Genomic DNA, 23,023 nt, shown 5'->3' with positions numbered 1-23,023 from the left:
AATGGAGAATGTAAGGATCATTTGTGAGAGCGGGGTCAGTGTTCATTCTTGTATTCCAGTGAAAACAAAGAACCATGGTACAAAGATACTATCTTAGTTTTAAAAGCATTCGGTCTTATTATTTCTGGAATATCAAATGGATTTAGTGCTCTTAGTTTACTTTTATGAATTAATCTTTTAATATTGCGGCTAAGTATGATCATTTATCATTTATTCCCAATTGATGCAAAACACCTATTCCAATGTTAGCTCTCCTAAACTAGGCCAACTATTTTCCCAGAAGAATATTCTTTTTTGGAAAATAGTGCTACATATTTGAGCAACATGGAGCGATAATTTATCATTATTTAATGATATCCACAAGACAGTACATCACACATGGTGCAGTCAGCAACAACAGCTGTGCAGGATCTTGATGGGCTTATTCTCAGTCTCAATTTCTCCGCGTGATCAGTCCCAGGTAGGCCCTTGACCCCTTATTTTGTGTCCAGTATGACTTTTTCTCTCTGAAAGGCTGTTCCAGTATATCTCATGGTCTCCTTCCATCCCACTCTTTGTCTGTTTCTCCTTACCTCTGTGACATGCTCCTCTAAATGGGCCTGGCATGCATCCCACTGTCTAACGAAGGTATGTGTGTGTGGGCGGTGTTTAGGGAGGTAAGACCTTCTCTGGGACACACTAATCAGCTCCAAACCAAGGCCCAGGAAGAAGCACTGGACAGGTGAGTGGAACCACTTGCTACACCCGCTGGCTGCTCCTCAGTGCGAGGGTCAAATCAGCTCCATCCTTTATGTCCTAGTCACTCCTTCATTCTGGTGTCCCCAGTCACCTGGCTTTCATCCCTGGTCGCTGGTCCCCTTCCTAGGGGCCTCTGAGGGAGGAAACAGTCAGCAGCTGCTCCACCAAGGGAGCGTCTGAATGCGACGTCTGCCAGCCCTGTGTGTGTTAACCTTTTCTTTTAATTAACTCCATCCCAACTCCCAACTCCCGTCACCGTAGTCCGGAGAGAGGTTTTCAGGGCTTATGCAACTGTCAGGGAAGTGGGGGAGTCATAGGGGAGCATAAAGGTGGTGGGCGGGTGGGAGTGTTGAAGGTGAGAGGGGTGAGGAGGAGGAGGAGGTAGGATGAATAATGTGTGCATGGCCTGGGATTGAGGGTTCTTTTAATCCTTGAGAGCTTTTTTTTAATCCACATGCCTTCACACAACTACAACACACCAGTCAATCTACACATCTGCCTGTATCCCAGGGACAACCCAGAAATAAATTGGAAATGCTGATGAGAATGGCCACTCTCGATTATCACTTGAGCTCATTATTCTGAAAATGACTTCATCACGCAGGCTACTACACAAATTTCACATTCGTAAAACTCATTAAGGCCTAATGGACTGGGTTAAGACTTTTGTGTTTATTCTAGAGGCAAACAGATCTATATAAAATCTATTAGGCTTTTACATTTTTTTTTAACAAATCACTGCAAGAGTGAGGGGCTTAGTCCTCCAAAATATGGCGGACACAACCTTTGATTCCCTGGTAAATTTTTGTGATGAAAAATCTAAATCAACAGTTTAATTCACAGTGTACACAGAGACGTAACCAAGTGAACATATTGCCATAAAAAGAAATACAAAAGTTTTCATAATTTATGTAATTAGTTGAAGTAGGCCTTCCATAGCGACAGTGACTTTTGGCCGCTGACCATTGTGCGATGTGATTGGTTGATTCTTAGCAATGCAAGACTGACTGCGGGATACTCTCTCCTTTCCAGATTTGTTTAGAAGTTTCTAGACAATCAATTGCTCCAAGGGTCGAACTGAAAACGCTGAAAGGTGCACTCAGTTACTACCAGTGTGTTGAATCTTCTTAGCTCTTTATGGGCCGTGTTACATCTGGAGATTGGGTTATGTCGGTTGTAACAATTCAGAGACTGCTTATTCAAGGAATGGGGATGCTAACGTTAAGGAGCAAAACTTTGGTGACAAACCTTTACAGTCTATGTTACAAACATAAAGGATGAGGATGACGCAAAGGATGAAGGTGACGGTCTGTGTCACGGGCTAATGTTAGCTAAAACTCACGCAGCTGTTAGCTAGCAGGTAAGGTTGGTGCTGTGTTCCATAGTAGGCTAATGTAAGATGAACCTGCTGCTGTGTCGTTTCAAACTTTGGCCAGCGCTACAGATATTCTCATCGGCTGAATTATTTTGTGACCTTTGTGGGAACTATTTTTTTTGGGTTGTGAAACTTACTGGTCATTATATGTTTGTATATATAAAAAAAAAATTCTGCCGAAATCGAGTCTGCATTCGTTTTATATTTAATAAGGCGGATATGATTTTTTTTTTCTAACAGGATAATTCTATCTTTTATCTTTAGTACTATATTTTTTTTTTTTATTGTGTCAGAAGTCATTAGCACACTCCCTCCACCCCTCTCTTTTTCTCACACAGCCTCCCCAATCTCACTACTTTCTACTCCTGCATGTAATCCAAAGCATTACTACCTGGCTTTAGCCGTGTTCTCTAACCATGCAAAACATTAGACTGAAAAATATGCTTCATTAAATCGTTAAATTCCTGTGAAATTCGCTGAAACTGGTAATCAGACATTGATATCATGATTTTTGTCTGATAGAATGAAATGTTTTGTATTATAAGGGGCTCTGTAGCACACTTAGATGTTGCAGCTTAGTTAACTAAGAATATAGAGAGGTGAGTGGGTTTGATCTCATCTCACAGTGAAGATCTTCTAATGAGAGAGTAGTAATGAGCAAGGAAAAAAAATCACTCTTATTTCAGTAAAAAAAAAAAACAAGGTTTGCTATCTTTTGCTTTCATCTTGTGTGTCAGTGCCAAGTGGAAAATGTCCATCTTTCACCGGGAGATTTTAATGTTCATCTTGGCTCATGGTAATGCCCCCAGGGGATCTTCTTTCTTGGCATGTTCATAGTGGTCACCATTTGCTGGAGACGGGCTGTGGAGGTCAAAGCCATTTTAGAAGGACATAAAACCCCTAGAATGCTTTTTGATCACACTATGAAACTGCTCCGTTGTGGTTAAATGGTTCTCTTCATGCCAATAGCATCTTTGTAGAGGCAATTGTCATAACAATCACATTTAAGTTTGAATAAGAAAATATTGGAATTGAAGTCATGAAGACAGCTCGAGAGTGAGCGTAATTGTTGTAGTCTAGGAGTTTGAATATGCTGCAAATCAGCTAGCCAATGATGAGGAGTGCATGGCTTTCTACGCTGGAAAAAGTCTAACAGGTGATTATAGTGTCATTAAAACAATGATAACAATGGGAAGCTTGGGTCGTGATGTTGCAAGGAGGGGCTACATGACTCTAACATCTTGTGAGTCATGTAGCCCTTACAACTCCATTTTTTGATGGAGTAAGTAAGGGAGAAACTGCCAGGACCTTCTCCTCATGAAGACCCAGAGCAAGGGCACTGTCTCCCCAGCCCCATAGATCAGCCAGCCCTGAATGTCAAATCGCACAGCAGCCGCTGCAGTGCCAGGAGTCCCCCACTTGCTCCCTCTCTGGCCCGTGATCTGCTGTCTGGTGACACCACTGCGCTAATGACCCGGTTTGGGAGTTGCTCTGCAGGGCTCCTTGGCTTGGGAAGATGGAAGTTGTGGATATCCAGCTGGAAGGTCACTTTTGACGAGGACCACTCACTCTACATTCCCCCTACTTTGTTGACACCCTTCAGTTTGCAAGGATGTTGAGACACGGAATCTGTCACTGACCCTGTGTTTTAACAGGCGTGGTTATTAACTGAGTGACAACTTAGGACTATTCTCATGAAATATCCCCATTGTTTTGTAATTATATGCAATAGTTCTTGGGAGAGAAAGACATAAATGTAAGCCACATACAGATGACAAGTTTTTGCTCTAGTGTTTAATTGGCCAACAATTTGGATAACAGAGAAGTTGGAAAGCAGCACTCATGCTTGCTTGCCAGCTCTAAAGCCCTCTGATTGTTAGTTCTCTGTGCTGTTTTTGTTCTTTTTTTTAATCAGTTTACTGCGGAAATATGTCTCAGAGAGGGCAATGTTTTCGGTCACTTTTTTTTCCCTCAGCCTCGGGAGCTTGGCTTGTTGGAGCAGAGTTAAAGTCCCAGGGGAGCGCTCCTCTGGTGATGGGGGCACTGCCTCGACCTCACTCATGCCCGGTGTGGGTGGCATCCAACCAGGGAGACACACAATGGAGAGCGAGACTGAAGATGGTGATGCTTCTAGTGGACTCTCCTAGGACTCAGCCTTATTCTCAGGGTCATGCATTCCAGCAATCTCTGTAATTATAAGCAAGTAAGAAAAAAAGTTGAATCTTCTGCCTTTCTCAAAATGAACGTGCCCCACTCCTCAAGGGAAACATTCACATCTCTGAGTTCTAGTAGTTGGATGGGTTTTAATGAGGCAAGTCAAGAGTGTGTGTGTGTGTGTGTGTGTGGTTGGTGTACATGCATGTCTGTGTATCTGCCCTCGTCTAACGAGCGTAATTGACCGACTCTGCTTTTAAGCCTCCGTTTTTCACCATTTGCGAGAGTATTCTGCTAAATAGCCTTCAGTGATTATTATTTCTTCTGGAGACACTTCATTGGGATTAAAACTTTGTCTGAGTTTTAAAGTTCAGATACTGCTTGTATTTTTGGACAATGTGCAATTGGTGCCAAATGGACAGAGGTTGAGTGGGGCCAAGGGTCAGCCAGAACTGCTGAAGGGTCCCACCACCTGAGGGTGAAGGATTCCACTGGGGAACATTTTGCCCCACTGAGAAGCGGAGTGAAATCTCTGATGCTGTGGCACACACACTTGCTGTGGCGTCTCGATGTCTAACTAAAAGCTATGGGTGGTAAAAAAAATCTCCACATAACTGCTCAGTTTTACTCCAAATACTGTGGTGAGCTGAGGTGATCTGAAACAGACTGTGCCTTTAAGCGTTTGATAGAATTTCAAAGGCTTGTATTGTGCACGGAACATTTTTGAGGGACGACACAATCAGACAGTCTATTAAATCTGTGCGAATGTGAATGACTAGATATGAAGATGCATCATGTTGGCTTACACAAAAGACAAATCAATAGCTTTATTTTGCAGTATCATGTTGGTACAAAATAAATATAAATTTCCTTTCTGGTATTATTTTTTTAAAGACGAAATTGTCACATATTTTTTTTTTTGTTTGATTCCTTATTCCCCTCACACTCGGAGGTGAAACTTGAAACAAAAACACTTTAGTTGGTTTTCATTGTGCCTATTTGCTACCCCAAATTTATATTTGATTCTCTTTTCCATATTTATAAAGTTATCCCTGAGGGATGAGCCATGTCAGACAGTTTTCGGAGCAACATTCCTCACATGAGGTTTCCTCCCCTTGAAGAAAAAAACAACAACTTCTGAGCCCGAGTGTACTGTAACACAGAGACTGAACTGTGTAAGCACAGAGCCAAGTCAAGCCTTTTCCCAGTTACTTTGTCACTAATGAAAGTAGCAAAGAGCCCTGGAGGACTGAAGAGCACTGTTTGTTTGTGTTTGAGAGAGCATCCAAGAGGTACAAGGGGGGAAGGCAAGGTGGTAAAACTTTGGGAGAGCCGCCTGACAGAGCGCCGAGACAGAGAGGGAGAACTTTGGAGCATTGTTAAGATTGAAGTTTTAAGGCAGCTGAGACCTCCTGACAGATTCCAAGCACCTACAAATAGACGTTTCATATGAGCGTGTTTACCAACTTTACTGTAGTTTGTGAGGGCTTTGAATTTACCAAAGCACATCACGTCAATCTGTGTCAGGCTGTTTTATTGATCTTTTGCACATGTTTTATGGCAGCGTGTGGGTGGGGAAATTATTTGAAAAGCAAAGGGTGCAGATGGAAATTACAAGATACAAAATGAAAGCTTTGGCATTATATTTAGGTCATGAGTCCCAACTTATTATGTTAATGTTTCACGTTTAAAGCGGATGAGGGACAAAAGATTCAAAATTACAAGGCCTTTTGCAAATGAGAGGCTAATAATGATGGCAAATACCTTTTTCCTCTGTAGCTCTGAATTTTCCATAACTTACATTAACGTATGAGAGGTGATTACTTTAGATGTCTGTACCACTATATGGCCTCATTATGAACTCCAAAGTAAAAGCTGGAAATACCCCATAGAATAAGAGCAGCCTTATTATGTACTCACATCATTAACTTTTATAGTAATAGTTAACTTTTATAGCAAATTTCCTTTAACAAAGTAAGATTCTGCCACAGTAGAGGCTATCAAAGGTTGTTGTTAATTTTCTTCCTCTACACCAGCACGTATTTGGGAGTTGCCCTATGGACTGTTTCTCTCCTTCTCTCCTGTGCAGAGAAAAAAAGACCTTGGTTTCCTCTTCCATTTGTGTCTCTGAATCAGTCAGAATAGAAATGCATTGAAAGTGGGGAAACAGCAGTTTGCGTGACTGTGATTTTTAGATGGGGCCCCTGACAGAGGCTACCTCCAGGCTGCCGAGGGGCAGAGAGCCGAGTGAGAAGCCCACTGCAGGACTCCTCTCTGGATCTCATTTTCACATAGCAGGGGGAGTGGGGGGGGGGGGGGGGGGTCCTGGACGTACACATGCAGGTGAGAGTGTAGTCCAGTGCACTATAAAAGAAAGAAAGAGGTTGTGCATTTATACAATCACAGCACTTCAAATTCTGCAGGCTAAAAGGAGTTAAGGTGAATTTTAAGGTTTTTACCTGACATGATTATAAAAAAAACATTTTTAATGAGAAAATTAAAGACAAAAAAAAAAGAACCATCCTGTGTGAAAATTAAAAACGAATGTGATACATTGTTTTAGTCAACCCGAGACAATCATTACCTTTATTGGTTTTAATCTAAGATTTTTATTTTTATTTTATTTTTATAGTATTTAAGCTACTTAAAAATATAAACAGAACCTAAAAAAAAATACTCAAATCCATTTTGAAACAATATAACGACAAAAGAACTAACTCCATATGTTAATGAACTGATCATCCCATAGCCTATTTCTATGCGTGCCTTTACATGTCATATATGTCAATAGCTGAAAAGAAAATGTCTCTCTGCTTAACCGTTTCTACCAGAAGGGGGACCAGTCCGTCTGCCGTAGACGGAGAGTGGCCGACGGCGAGCTGAGGCAGAGGAGACGCCAGGGTGAGCAAGCCGACTATGGGTTTAGAGTTCGACTCCGGATCCGGGGACCAGCCGATCCAGCATTCCGCATCTTGCCATGATCCCTAGGATTTTAATCATGCCTCTCTGTCTGTGTGTGAGTGCAGGCAGGCTGACAATGATTTCCTCAGTGATTACGTACAGAGCGAGTCCCTGCGGGGTAGGGGCCCCCTCTGGAGCCATCCTGATGGCTTTGGGGGCCTTGCTTCCATTTTCCATTATTATGTGGACTACCGGAGCGACAGCGCAGTCCAAGACCTTGCAGGTTTGTGATGAGGAGGGAGCTTCCATCTTCTCTCTGCTTCTTCATCCTCTTTTAAGGGCAATTTAGACGTAGACTTAGATCAGATTCCGAACCTAATTCATGATTAGCTGACTGCAGTGAGAAAAGGAAGAGTCTGGAATAGTTTTGATGCAGTTAGGTGGATATGAAGTGAAAAGTGTATTTATCATTTTTCCTCCTTTTTTTGGTTTTGTTGCATTTTTTGCACTCTCACAGGAGGCGTTTTGCTGATGTCTTTCTCACGCGGATGCATTTGAGATGAGAGGCGAAAAGCAAATATTGCTCTTTTATTTCTAAACGAACACCATGCCTGCACGCGTGTGTGTTTTCCCGGAGAATGGAAGCGTATGACGGGATTACTATATTCTCACACTTTTCCCGATACCCAGCTCAACTAAATAGAGTCGCCAATACCGATCGGGCTAATTGGATTTTATAACATCCACCTACTCATCATAAAATAACAGCGAACTCGTGTTTTTAGCGCGCGGCAGAGGGGATAAGTTGCATATTTCTGTAATGCTCGAAAGGCAGCCGCGATTTTGGGCAGTGCAATTTACAGAGACTATACCTTTAGACTATCTCGTCTTACACAAATTATCCGACAGAAACTGAGCAACTTCAGCGTGTTTTTTCTGTAGGATGTCGCGCCGCAAGCAAGCTAAACCAAGATCACTGAAAGGTAAGTGATAAGCCTGTGTTTGCTTGCTCTCAGAACATTTGAATTTTAACGTCATGACAAGTCTAGACGAGCTTTAAGAGAACTTATCGCTCGCAGAAATGTAACTGTCTTCCCTTTTACGCATTTCCTATAGTGTTCTTCCTGTTGTGCTGCGCATGAAATCGACTGCATTTAGCTACATGTATATATACGTACTGTGGCAAGCAGCGGGGAAAAGCTGGTCGGCTTCGGGTAAGACTGTATTGTATGATAGTTAAAGTGCAGGGGCAATGTATTGACAGTTTAGAGAGAGCAACAGTGCAGCGCGTCGCTGGCTAAACATCTGGATGTGTTAAAAGACGCTCCTGGTCGGAACTTGAGCCGTCTGATGGAATGGGGCGCATAGTCACGTGACTCTCCCCGTCTGTGAAACTAAGGAGGAAACATTTTATATGAAGGGGGGGGGGGGGGAGCTGCTGCTGCTGCTGCTGCGATGTGTACGTCTGCATGCGTGTGCATAATAGTTAAGAGGAATTGGAGGTGAAGTATGTATTGGGTGCTAATTGCATACTTTAAGTAAAAAGTTGTAGCATCTGGATTCATCACTCAGGTTGCTATATGAAGCTTGAAAACAACTGAACTTTTTGCTGTTTTTATTACAAATATAATGCATGGGCAGCATAAATAGTAGTTTATGTGTGTAGGCTACAATGTATTGTTTTTCTGTTTTTTTGAGACTTTTTTTACTCTATTTTGTTTGGTGGTTATTTGAGCTTGCATTTGTTTCCGAATGTGTTTGAGAGGGTGAGCAAGGGTGAGAGAGTGAGAAATAGAGACAGAGCAACATGCTTGAACACACAAGCGCACACACACGTACACACACATATTCACACTCTACTTTTCTCTGTAGCATTTTGGTGGGGGAGCTGCTGGGTTTTCGGGGGGTTGAGCTCCAGTTCATCTGGCAGGCATTGTATTTTGCTCAGCAAATAATTGTCCACAATTTCACATTCTCAGCTTGTGGTCTGTGGACCCCTTTCTCTCTCTCTCCCCTTTCCTTCTCGGAAGTCTTCATCTCAAAGGAAGATTACATGGTCTGCGGTAGTACATTCATGCAGCCACCATTTTAAATCAATACCCAGGAGAGGGGGAAATGTGAGTGCATGCACATCTAAAAATTCTTACATTTTGTTTCCAGACTGCTTCTGCTCTATTCTCAGTAAACAGCTCTATACATAGATTTTCTATTTTCTCAGATTGGCATTGACTGGTTTTTTGGTCAGGCCATGTGACATTTGCAACTCACAAAAGACGAATCACTTACCGTATATATAATTGTCATCTGCCTGCATGCCTACATGCTACAAGTGTGTGCGTGTGTGTGTGAGAGAGAGTGTGTTTGCGTGCGTTCAGGGGAACATCTGTCAGGATTTGTGTACATCTATGTGTGCAACAGAGCAGACTAGAGAGTGAGCAAATCAGTATGCAAATGAAGCTAGAGTGATGACATTGTTTTGTTTTTTATTGTCACCAAAATTTTAAATTAGAAAAATGTGGCGCACATTACATTTCGACTGGCACGTCTTCATCGCGGCTGCTCGAGCAAAGCAGACAAGCAGATACGTCACCGATATAGCCATGTTTAGGATCTGACCCAAAGAAGGCCAGGCAGATGTTATTAATTATTCTTTGTCTATCTCTTTCCTCTGAGACACTTAAGCAGATGTCCACAAAAAACTTTCCATGTAAATTTTTAAAACAGTTGTCGAACACTGTTTTAGTCACTGCTGTCTTTATGGAATTGTAAAATTATTTGCAGACACTTTAAAGGTTGGGAACAAAAAAGTGCTGCTTGGTGTCTCCATGTTTTTGCATGTGTCCGCATGTGCATTTGTGTGAGCCTTTCTCTGCATGTGTTGTATTTGGCTGCAGAGTTCAGGTTTCACTTTTTATAGGTTGTCTTCTGCTGACTTGAGGCAGTGGTCAATGTGGAAGGGTCTTTTTTTTTGCGCAGAAAGAACACTTTGTTCTGCGGTAGGAAAAATAAACAGAGGTGCCGATGGAACATGGAGGGAAGGCAGAGCGGCATTTTTAGTGACTGGTTTAGATAGTATGGACATGGAGTGAATGTAGAGGAGAGGAGAAAATAATGCTGTGACAGTTGGTACTCTTTTTTTCCCTTGTGTACCCCCAACACACACACCCACTTCTTTGGTATTGGCTGCTTGTGCGAGTCAGAGGTTATGTTTTTGGTCCCATCGAGGAAAAGGGCAACATTACAAGTCCCGTTTCAATTAAGTCTGAGAGACAGATCCGGCTACGTTATTGCTTGGGGGAATAAATGGCACAGGACGAGACCATACATCATTCGCTTATATGCAAACACTTCACCCTAGCCACTGACATTTACTCAATCCAAAGCCTTCTACATTTCTCAACTGTAGGCACATTGTAATTTTGTTTTGATGTGCAGAGGCTTTGGGTCAGCACATTGCCTCAGTCAGTCGTGAGCAGTGAGGAAGGAGGATCTCATTCCAAATCCTGCATGTTAGCGTGTGATGACTGCCACGTTGCCTGTCCTACAGCACTTCCTGAATAATGTGAGGCAGGCTTGATATTTTCATTCGGAGAATAAATGACACTCTCAAGCCTCAGTCCTGATGTGTTCATTGGCTGAGGAGGAACTTTCCACGCCCGTCGTCCGCATATATAAATGTGTTTTCTGCGCCATATACTTTAAGTACAGCAGTTGTCATGAAATCAGCGCTGTGTCATGTACACCTTTAAATATTTGATGCTCATGAGGAGCTGGAATTTGCGGCTACAAGAGTGGACTCTGAGTTTTTCATGGCTTTAAAGAAAAGGACATTCATATTTTTTTTTCAGGCCAAATGTACCATGTTGATTTTTCGAAGCACTTCTTATAAATCAAGTAAATATGAACGTTTTTGAGAATTCTTTAAATCAATTTAATTTTAATATCATGTCAGGAAACAGAAATAAACTGGTTTTACATTTTTTTTATTTTTTTTACAATCTAAAGGATAAAATATATTTGGGTTTAGTTTTAACCCAAATTCTACATGACAGTATCTGTAACACGTTGTCTGTTATGACCAGAGATTCATAACCACTCCCCCTGTCACTCTTTACTGGCACAAGCCTGAATCTCTAAAAAAGTGTGATGGCACTTTAAGCTCGTTGTTTTGTCAGATACGATCGACTCCGAAACTCTTTTTTTTGGTCAGACATGATCTTCACCAGAACTCTTTCTTTAATTACACACTGTATTCATTAAGCACAATGTTAAATGTAATAAAGGCCTCTTCTTAATTTGACCAATTAAAATGCAGAAACATACTCTACCCTGCTCTATTTCTTTCTCCCCTGTTAGATTGTCTATTAACAGTTACATCATTCTTAGTTTATAGGAAGCTGCAGTATTCCAGTCTGTTCACAATTAATGATCTGTGGCATAACACCCATTAACACTTTTCTAATGTGACACAAAAATATGGTTAGTATTATCATTAAGGAAATTATGATGGAGCCGTGGAAAAATCCCATTAGCACGGCTGTCAGTGCTCTTGACATGCGGCTCAGTGTGTTGGACGGGGTGTCGCGGGAGCTGGCCGATATCTCTTCTTATTCCTTGGCATGTGCCTCTCTTGTTGTCATGGATTGTCTGCCACATGGAAAAAGAGTTCTGAATCAGAGACAATGATTGATTTCTACCACTGGCGCAAATGAAATGATAAACACTCACCGTGTTTTTATCAGCAGGAATAGAATTATTATTTTTTAAAGCTTAATTTGCCATAATTCCATAATATTATTATTGAGTCATGACATTTTTTGATTTCTACAAGTGGAGTCCTTTTTCTTAATACATGCTCTTGTGGTTTTACATTGCATGGTGCCATATGAAGGATTACAAATATTATGCAACTTGATTAACATGCTCCTCTATTGCAAATTATTTATGACACTAATCACCAGTTCAAATAATGCTCATTAAGAAAGTTATTCATGTGCAGTGTGTGTCCTCCTCCTTCCCTCCCCAGCCCTAATTGAGGAGGGTTGACCTCTTGACCCGAGCTAAATTGAGTTGTAGTCCCTGTGGCGAGCGTCTCCTTCCCGGTCAGTCAGGGCGGATTACACAGCCATTGTGTTCGGCACTGTATCGTCCAAACTGGCTGTAAGCAGATGAGTCACGCATATCTAGGAACACACTCAAGGCTTTTTTTTTAATGCTCGAGAAGTGCTGTGTGATACCCACACACACAAGCATACACACAAATGCGTGGAAACCCCCAAATAAAAGTGCAAAAATGTAGTCGTTTTACACACTCAATATCTAGTGCAGATACACACTCCTCACTGTATTCTCTTACACAACAGGAATCCATTTGATTGATGAGGAAAGGTCCAAGCTGCTAAGAGTTTGTCATGTTTTGCTTATTCATGTCTATTGAATCAGTAGTTTAACAGGGGTGTGATGTATCATAGGCTGTACATGTGGTGATCAATCTGTTCTGTTATCGGACTTTTTTTTCTTTATTTTTTTTTTTAAATCCTTCATTTTGTTTTTGCTCCTTGTTTTTTCTCCTTGTTTTTTCTCCTCTCTGTTAAGAAAATTAATTTCCGCCTAAAAAGAAAATGTGCTGTCTCGGGGATTGTCACTCTCAATATACTGACAGTAACTCTACGTTCATTTTTCTCTGTGTGGCCACTGTGTTAATTAGTGGCCTTTAATGCTGTGCCACTTGTTGGGGGATTATGTTTTTTTCCTGCTCCGCATTTTGAAAATCAAAGGAGCAGCTCTGAAACGGTCCCATGTGTGTTTGGTATTGTATCAACAGAACCAGCATGATTACAGTTTGTCACTGACTGAGTGATACACTGTACCTTGTCAAACATTAATTAACTGATAGCAGTGTTTTATTCACTTGATGTTATAGTCATTATGAGGTGATCAAGCACTTGAGCGTGTATTAATTAAAAGTGTCCAGTATTTGTATTTGCACTGTGCTCTGACTGTTGATCAAATGTCCAGCTAGCGTAAAACATCACAGGAGTTTGCCCTTACTTGACAGCTCACCCTCTATCATCACTCCTAGCTAGCTATTAATTATCTTGCAGACAGGTGCAAATGAGAAAAGAATTTGCACTGTGATGGAAGTTGTTTACTTTAAATGACAAAACTTTTAATAAGTTCACAGTGGTGACAAATCACTGCAAACGGCAGTAATGTTTAAGTTCTTATGGCATTGTGAATTTTCTGCCTGAACTGCCTCATCTCACCAACAGGGACGGTAATCAAAACAAAAACTCGGGCTCCCACCACCAATCTCTGATAGAACCATGGGGGATTTATTAAGACCCCCTATCCCTGGCCCATTTAAATGGCTCTAGATGCAAGGCACACAACAGTGCTGGAGAAACTCATTAAACTCTCGGGGCGTCAGTCACTAAGGCCTCCTTTAAAGGGACAAGGTTTCTGTGTTGGCTGATGCAGCCGTCTTTGGCAGCTCAGAGGGATAAACCTACATGGTGTTCAACTATATTTATTCCACCACTTTTAATTGATTTTGTTAATTAATTGCCTGGCACATGACAATTTGTTTATCATATTTTTTGTGAGCTTGAATTGTCCCCAAGAGAAATATTTCTGATCAGAGACATTCTCATATGCATAAGAGTGAAACGTGGCATTTATTTACTTTTTCAAATAAAAGCTTCACTTCCTTGGGAATTTAGTTTTGGCTGGACAAGGCCCGACTGCGAAACATACTTGCTCCGTCGTTTGCCATCTTCACAAAAAAAAAACAGCTCGACACTTTCCTCTTCATTTCTCACTGAGGTTTGACACCCTGGTTGACACTGACTCGTGCTCCCCCGAGGGAAAGGCTTCTGCCACCATAGGATCCTGCCTTAATTATGCAAAGTACAGGATATTTTGTGCGATTTTAAAAGTGCGCCAGTTTCTGCTTTGGCAGTCGCTGCCACACTCCCCTACTGGGAGGTCCTGTCAGACTCCCCCCTTCCTCTTTGCCCAGGAAAATGAAAGGCTAGAAAGAAAAGACATAATGGAGAATGCATTTCAACTGCAGGGGTGGAACGCAGAGGCGTAAGAAGTCCTCAGTGAGACCCTCATTTTACATGGAACAGGTGGGAGACTCTTTTGTTCTCTTCCCGCTGTTAAAATCCATTTCATTTCTTGTACTTGACATGCCACAAGGAACTCTCACCAGTTCTTAAAAGGCTCCAATGTATAAGGTTCCTGCCTTTTTACTAAACAGAAGTCGTGTTTTTCAAGGCTGTTGCTGTTGTCAAAAAGTCAAAAGTGGTTTAGTTGCCATGCACCTAATGAGTGCCGATCAAGCCGTCACTATTTTGTCAGCCATCCTGTTAAGAGCAATGCACTTAGTCGCTGCTTTGGCTGTTATGATATGTACTGTGAATATTTATTTTTTAAATAAACATTCCCCTTTCATTCACTATGAATTACGGTCAGCTTTAGTGAGCGCTACATTTATCTAGAATCTTCTCTTTGATATCCATCTCATTTAGCCATCCCAGGCACCACACAACCTTTTTACTAATGCAGTCATCAAGGTGTTTTTTACTTGGTCACTGTTGATGTTGGGAGGACGTTTCATGGGAGACCTTCATAATTCATCAAGTCATTACCCAGTCCAATATGTTATTTACGTGGGTGGCTGTTTGCCTTGTTGCCAAACCTCATACATATGAAAGGCTTGTGCGGAGTCCCAAACTACAGGTTGAGCTGTCGAAAGCTGGTGAAATCTCATGGAGTTTCCATACAGAAAATCTCAAAAGTAAATAATAAAAAAGAAGCCAATCTCAACTTGTTTTTCCACTGTTAACTGTTTCTTTCCCTCTTTTTCTCCCCCTTCTCTTCTCTGGCAGTAGAAGACAATGTGACAGAGGACCAGCACAGTCCTGGGCAGACTGCCATTCCAAGCGGTAATGCTTCATTTCATATTTCATCATTTTCGGCTGGAAAGTGGATCATGTGTCTGTGTGCGTGTCTGTAAAATCTTTGTTCCCTTCAGAACTATATAAAGTATGTATTTCCTGTTTTTTGAGGTTTCCGCGTGTATACTGCATGGTTGCATTTGTTTTTGTACAAGTCGGGCAGAGCCGTGATGGTCTTTTTTCTTTGTTTGTGTGTTTGTGTGTGTGCATGCTTACACGCAGGTGCGCTTCCAGCCGTCCTTGTGTTTCTGTGTGTTCCTGCCGTTTTTTTTTAAAACTCTTTGTTTCCCAACCCTCTGTATGATGTAGAATAGAGCTACCCAGATGAATGTGTCCTGTCTCAGCGCGTGCCATTCACAGTGGCCCTCCAGGAACAGAGCGGTAATTCAGGTCAGGCTAGCAGAAAGCCCCCTATGAATGAAGCCTGCTCCTGATGCACCACACTGTATATTTTCATTTCATTTGTCTCTGGTAAAGGTTAAGTCTCAGGCGTAGTTATTTTAAACCCGATATGGATGGCTTTGCCCAGCAGGCTGGGGACCATGGGTACTCCTAGGCTGCCATATTAGTCCAGCATTTACCCATGCCTTTCTGTGTGACCCGCATGCATGATTCTGACTTTTTTTAGCAGCTTGACCACTTCATGATTATTTCTGTTTGTGATCTTTACTTAAACCAAGGCTTTAGCGTCTACCATGTAATTAGATGCCGGTGAAAGTATGCAGATTTGAGATTCTTGAAGGTTGCGGTCACATTGGTCCGGCTTTGTTTGATAGATCAAATATGCCAGTAAATATTTTTGTATCAATTTAGTCCTCCCTGGAAAATGTGTATCAGTGGCTTTGTTAATGTGTATTGATAGGTATTTCTGGGTGGTTCTGGGGAAAGAAACTGCCTTCTTAGCCCTTCTAACCCCAGCTCAAGGGGATGAAGGACTGGGCATAAAAAGCAGACTTGCCTCAGAGACCTCCTGTCATCCAGAGCCAAAGTAGAGCTAATGAGTGTGCCTGATTACAACGACCCCCTCAGACACACGAATCTCTCCTCTCCTCCCCTTCCCTCCACCACCTCCATCTCCAGAGTGAGGGGAGACAGCCGCCACATGATCGATGTCTGCCTGTGGAGAAATCAGGAGGGCGCACAAATTAATTTCTCACTTTCCTCATTTGACTTCGTCTGACTGATTTATTTTTTAACCCCCTCTCAGGATGCAACTCGACGAATGGTCAATGAGGAAAGCGATGTTTATGGCAGTGAACTTTCTAAGACGCTGGAAGATTCCTAATGCTATTTGCCAATTTGACAGTTCCAACTTTTAAAAAACGTTTCCCTCTGTAGCAGTACTTCATCCTCACGGTTAAACTACTGCCCAAGCAATCTCCTTTTTTCTTTGGGCGACAAATTGAAAAGCAGCGGAAAAAGCTCACCTGCTTCTCATGCATCAGCCACTTTGACAGACATGGCCACAATAGCCATTAGACTCCTGACAAGCTAAGGGCTTAATCAGACATGGTGTCAAGATCAGCCTCATAAGTAGACCCCCAGTTGTGCTCTTCTGTGACTCTGCAAGCATTCTGAGCGCCCTGCATCCTGTTTCACATTCTTGTTTGATATGTGGCAAAGCCAAAGGAGAAACGCTAACAAAAGGGGCCCTCTAAAAGACAGACAGTATTATGCATAGTACAGAGGGGCTGGAACAGTGTGATATCTGAGATTTAATGAGGCAGTGTGCTTTTTTACACAGAGAGTGTTGAGCAGGCTTAAGATCTGCAGCTTGGCTTTACCACTGCGCTGCCTGTGTGTAATTATAACCACATGCTCCCTGCTTTTTCTTCTCTTATATATACATCCCTTTATTTCCCCTTCTCTTTCTATTTTTTTTGTTGCTCTTGGCTATGTCAGATTGAGGCAGTTTTTTTTTTGGAGAATAGTGTCATCTCTGTCACTGTGGAGTGGACTGGGAAAAATAGAAATGTTCCAGAGATCTGAAAGTGCGTCTGGGTGGAAAGGTGCTGTGGCGTAGTGTAGAGTAGCGCAGTGTAGTGGTGCGGCATCTAAGACTTGGGCTCTGGCTGAGGTTGAGGCTGCCCGCAGATCAATGTACTGCAGGGCTCAGTAGAGCAGGAAGAGGAAAAGGACTCTTTCACTCCACCACTTCAGAAAATCATACTCTCTATTATTCATTTCCTTTGATGTTTTACTGCACTAATGGCATAGCAAGGCGCTCCGTTCAATATTATCACTCCCTGTGAGATAGCGAGTGAGACAGGGTGAGAAAGGGAAAAGGAACATTTTGTATGTTCAAATGTTTCTCATTTTGATCCCCATTTTTTTTCTTCTTTTTTTAATGTGTTTTTTTTTTTTTTTGTGATGCAGACAGTTTAGTGATGGATGAGAGCGTCTGTGTACCTGTGATTGTTTGTGCAACTTCACGTAGTACTCTCCTTCTGTAGTTCGATGGCACCCATTTGTTTTTCTAATTTTATCTTTTTTGCATCGTATAATTTTCATGAATTTACTGCATGTTTTTCTGTTACGAATAACAAGGTGAGAAATATTTTCTTGTCAGCCCGTCCCTTTGAGCTTTTCAAGCATTTAGCATTTTGTGAGAAACCGCTTTTGACAAATGTGATTTCTAATCTACTTTCAAATTTCAATGAATCATGCATCAAAATATTAAACAGCAATTAGTTCTTATTATGAATATCTGGGACTTGAAGCAGATAAAACAAATGACATGCACCAACCATATGAACACAGACCCCCCCCCCCCCACCTCCCCCACACATTTCTTGACGATCGTTAACAATCTGGCAAGTGTCAAACTCACAGGCTCGTCGTTGGATCATGACACTCTTTAATGGTGGGGGATCAGTCGATGTGACGGTCTAAGTGGAGAGCCCAAAATCCCAGCCACACAGAGGAGGATACACTCGGAGGCACATGTGGCATTAGAATGTAGTGTGACCTATATATGGCGGGTGCTCTGCAAAAAGTTTTTAGATTTTTAAATAATGAGGTGCCAGCAACCATGTGAAGGTTATTCAATCTTAATGTCCTCCTATTTCTGACAGCCTCCCTCACTCTGATAAAGGAGCGCACTCACCTTTGATCAGGCCCGCCGACATGTGTCGACAGAAGCTGCTCGCTGGTTAAAATAAATTCTTAATTCGAACTTGGGGGTGGGCGGTTGCAGGGTGGGTTTGCCGAGGAGGGGGCATCATTGAATCAGGATCTCTGGGAAATGATGGGGAAATGAGGAGATGGGTGAGCGGGTAATGATGTTTTTCGCCACCAAGGCCTTTCACTGCACAAAGGCAGACTCTGATTGAGGTAGACATAATGTATCTACAGGCAATGAAGAACATAGCCCTCAGTGATTTCACAGTTCTCCTGATAGTTTTGGAGCTATATTTGCGTGAATTTTCAGTTTAAAACACTGACATCCCTCACATGTTGCATTTCAAAATTAGCTTTGTAGCCACGGCAACTTACTGGTGTCTCTTTTCCCAGTTGTAGGTGTTACAGTCTTTATATCTTCTTTTACTTTAGGGTTGGACATGGTTTCTCCTCTGAGGTTAAATGTTCAGGGTTAAGAATAGGATGCAATTTTTAGAACAAAAAATATTTTAATTTCAGGCTTTGCAGTTTGGCCAGAGTCTTGTTTTTATGCTCCCCCCCATTAAATATTCCTGTACATTCATGCCCTTCCTCCTCTCCCTACGGTCAGTGTCTCCACCTGTCTCAGTGTGTGGGCCAGACAGTAGTTGAACAAGTGGAGGCTCCCCTGCTAGGGACCCCAGGTCCCTGGTGGGGCTAATGGAGCAGAGAAGAGAATATCAATTAAAAGGTTATAAATATTTAAGAGCAGAAATATTCAATAATATAAGGGTGGGGGGTCCAGGGGACTCTTTAAGTCCCAAGATGAAAGTTGTGGCATGATAAATGTCACCAGGCACCATTAGAGACAAGAGTGTGTCTGATGGATTGAGTGGGATTGAGACCGATATTAATTGCCTCTAAATATGTCAATCACCATTGTGATATCCATATTTTATTCGTACAGTTTTAATGTTCTTCCGATACTGTAAAGACCAGAAAATCACCCCTAATCTTCATTTTATTCCTCATATGAATCGTTTCTCAGTGTGCTCTATGGTTATCTTGCATAGAGATGACCTTATTCAAATATGGACCAGCAGTCAATGTACTTTCCCACCTGTCATTACCTTTAAAATCAACATTATTAAGCTGATTAACACTGTTAATAAGGTGTTGAAAATTTTCGATATGCCACACATCTCCACCCCGTATTCCACATATGATTGTCAGCCATTCCAAGCATGCTGCTATTGATCTGCTGTCCAGCCTGTAGAGACTGGTAGAAGAGGATGTCCTGATCTGATGGATTACTGTATGAGGCCCAGAGGCACAGGAACCTCAGTATTGACGTGGCTCTTTAATCCCAGGGTTGGACGTGACCTTGCCGTGTCAACTCCCCCAACAAACCAACCCCCCCCCCAAACATGTAGCAGTTTACACTTCCAGCGCCGCATCACAGTGGTGCACCGGAGGTCACTCAGCTCGACCGAGAGCACTGACCCAGCTTGGTTTCACTGGCAGTGGAAGCAGAAACTTGTCACTTTGAAACAAGAGAAAACAAGAGGGGGAAAAACACACATACATAAAACTCATCAGTATCCCAGTTTCCCAAATTTTTTCTTTCTTAACTTGTTATCAAAGATCTGTGACCACTAAAAAATATATAAAGATAAACAACTTAACATTCATCAAAGAAAAGTGAATTGAGTTCTTATGAAACATTCAGTGCTTAAATGTATCTGTTGTATTTCAGAAATTAATGATTCATAAAGGCTGTTTGAAAAAAATCAAAGTCTTAACCTCCTCCACAGGCCCCCTGTAAAAGAAGACATTTGTGTTCACATTTCATATTGTGAATTCTGCTCCTGTGTGTGTAGATGAATCATAAGTCCATATTGTGTGGCTTTTGGCCTCAGTCAGAAGTGTTTCCCCCAGAGCAAGAAAGGCCTGCATCTGTGAGGATTGGGTTGGGATTTTCATTTTCTTGAAACACCTTCTGTTCTGTTCTGTATGGTCCCACTGGGGACCACAGTGCTGATATTTTTAGAGGGCATGTTCCGAGAGCCTCAGTCGCCAAGAGGGAAGGACAATGGAGGGTGTGATGTTACATCAATACTTGGCGCAAGTGGGGGAAAAGAAAAATCCTGGGTGGCCTTGATGAGTTCTGGAACACCTTTTTCCTGAAGGAATTTAAAAGAGCACCCCAAAGAAGAAGAACTTAAAATGGCTGCTCATGTGTGTGAACACCCACAGTATAAACACCCACGCCTGCAAAAATCGGTGCCACACAGTTCTTCGTCTGCAGGCACTGTTAAGTGGGAGCTAGGTGAAAAAGAGGGCTTTCTCCAAAGTTTCCCTCTGGAGTTTCAGGACAAGCTGAGGAACATTCAAAATGGCTGCCACTGAAGTGCTACGGTTGCTTAACTCTAAAACCGTAACCAGGCTGACATGATTGTTTGATAGTAGGTATGGCTTTATAATCCATCTTATTGTGCAGTGTTATGGTCAAAGCAGGGGAGAAAGGACGCTGCTGGCCATGCTGCTTATTCATAGGATGGGGTTGCAGGCTAGATTTGCGTCCTTGAGGAGATGTTTATGGTGTTTCCTTAAATTAATGACACAAGCATTGATTTTTTTTTTTTTTACCAAATATTTTAGTAACACAAGACAAACTCCAAATTTGACTGGAATTTTTTGAAAGATGATTCCTAGTCCAAGTTCAGGAAAGTCAGTCGCCCACCCCTGGCACTGCTGCAGCACAAAGCCAACAAGAGACAAAACTGCAGATGGATTGAAGAATATTGATGTGCGCGACCCGCGGCTGCCTGCGAGCAAGGCTGAATAATTTAGGGAAGTGTGTCGTGACGACAGAACTAACACACACCAATCTCAGTTTTCACTGTCTTACTGTGCTACACTCCATACATCCACAGTTCTGGCCTAGATGTCTGGGTATTATGGCAAGGTCTTTCTCCTTTGATAGACTCTGACTGATGCAATTCGGCACTCACTGAAGGAATTTCATATTTCTTTGGTCGAGCCAAAACTACGATCCAGGATTTATTAACTACTCATATTCCCAGCTGTCTAGTTTCATATACTGAAGTTTTGCTTGGGTGAAGCAGGGCAAACACAACGTAAAACCATTTCTAATAACAAAGTGTGTGTGTGTGTGTGTTAGATTTGTGTGTGTGAGCCTTGTGCCACCTTGTCTGTGTGTGCCTGTATTTCTCTCTCAGCCTCACCTGACCAACAGTTCTGTTATGGCATGAGTGGTTGAGTTACAGAGGCCCAAATTGAACCTGCATTTTTATTACAGCTTTTATTATTGTTTTTATTAAATTCAGAGTCTAGAAATCCATTTTATTGTCACCCAGAGGAAGCTGTAGTACCTTACTGTGTGGGTCACCCCTCTGACTATGTGGTGCTGTCATTTCCTGTGGCTCGACAGATCCAGAGTGCGCCCTCGAGAGGGCGGCGGAGGATGGTGAGACTGGGCGTCTGAGGAAGAGGCTGCTCTCTCCAGAGGAAGGAGAAGAGGGAGAGGAGGAGGACGAGGAGCCCGCGCTGCACAGCTGCGACAGCTGCCGGCAGGTGTTCGAGTCGCTGAGCGATCTCACCGAACACAAGATTAATCAATGCCAGCTGACAGGTAAACAACGTTCAGCCCACCGAGCCTCCCCTCCACTCTGCCACTCAGCTCTTCTCCCACTCCCACTCTTGCTCTATGCCTTCATGAGAGAGTATGCCACACTATGTTTGTTAGTTCACTGCACCAAGGGAAGCACCACATCAGACTACCAGTTTCCTTGGTAGATATCCAACAACATAGTCACACATAGGCCTCACGCACAGAGCTCTTTATTTATACACATCAATACAGACAGGACATAAATAAGCCTCCATGTGTCTTATCAAAAGATCAGTTCAGGCTACAGAACTGTATTCATAGAATGTGCATTGTATCCTGGGCTATTCAAGTGGAACCAGTTATTATTAGTATACAAATATAAGTGGTGCTTTGAGTGTAGAAATCAAGTACGAGGCCTCGTAACCAAACCTACAACTGGAAACGGATCCTAGCTCTAGGAGAGTCCATTCACTGGTCTAGCTAGTTGCAGTAGTATAACATAGTGGGACTGAAAGAGAAGGATGTCATTGGCAGACTGTGTTGTTGACCTGTTGATGGATGAATAGGACTATAAATATCCTGACAAGGTGGCAGACAGAACTAATGATGTGTACTGAAGGTTTCCATGTGCTTCTCCTGGACTTGCTGTCCCCCTTTACGTGCACTGATGGGATTGAATTAAAAAACACCATCCGACACATTTTCAAATATTTGGATCTTCCTATCTTGTTGTAAGATTGATATAGTTTAGAAACAGAAAAAGAACGTGCTCAAGTGTAATGATTCACTTTTTGATGCAGAACAGAAGCCTCTGTTTATCGTTTCTGAAGCACTGTTTAGGAAAAAGCTAGTGTAGTTCCTACTCTGTTTACGTGCAGGCACAGTTTGATTTCATATTTACAACCCACAACCAGCAAACCACTAATTATAGTGCAGATTTCCCACAAGTTTTACAATGATTTTCCGTTAACTGTTAAGACGGTTTCCCGAACCAAGTCATGCGCTTGTTTGTGGGTGTTTAGGCCTGCGCATGTGCATTCTGCCATGGCCCCATCGGTGTGACTGAGAGCACAAATGCATACATGTTAACTGTGTCATTGACTGTGCATGTGCTTGTTTACATTTATGTGTGCCTCGGGTGTGCTCATGCGTGTGCAA

The 23,023-nt window shown here is 42.3% G+C and overlaps 1 protein-coding gene across 6 annotated transcripts in view; it reads left to right on the top strand.

Moving 5' to 3' along the window:
• Nucleotides 1–7,468: 7,468 nt before the first annotated feature.
• LOC109985031 (zinc finger protein 521) overlaps nucleotides 7,469–23,023 on the top strand; it is an 88,562-nt gene continuing 73,007 nt past the window's right edge. The window contains exons 1-3 of one of the 6 annotated variants that reach the window (XM_020635264.3): nucleotides 7,469–8,151; nucleotides 15,067–15,120; nucleotides 21,686–21,886. In XM_020635264.3, the coding sequence (XP_020490920.1) occupies nucleotides 8,112–8,151; nucleotides 15,067–15,120; nucleotides 21,686–21,886 (295 nt within the window). In that variant the 5' untranslated portion in view covers nucleotides 7,469–8,111. Of the gene's footprint in view, nucleotides 8,152–15,063; nucleotides 15,121–21,685; nucleotides 21,887–23,023 lie in introns of those variants that run through there. The other 5 variants (XM_020635256.3, XM_020635272.3, XM_065954090.1 and 2 more) reach the window with 5 other exon arrangements.

The sequence above is a fragment of the Labrus bergylta genome, chromosome 4, assembly GCF_963930695.1.
Source record: "Labrus bergylta chromosome 4, fLabBer1.1, whole genome shotgun sequence".
Classification (NCBI taxonomy): domain Eukaryota; kingdom Metazoa; phylum Chordata; class Actinopteri; order Labriformes; family Labridae; genus Labrus; species Labrus bergylta.
The sequence above is the reverse complement of the archived record's forward strand: the minus strand, read 5'-3'. Positions and strand labels throughout refer to the sequence as shown.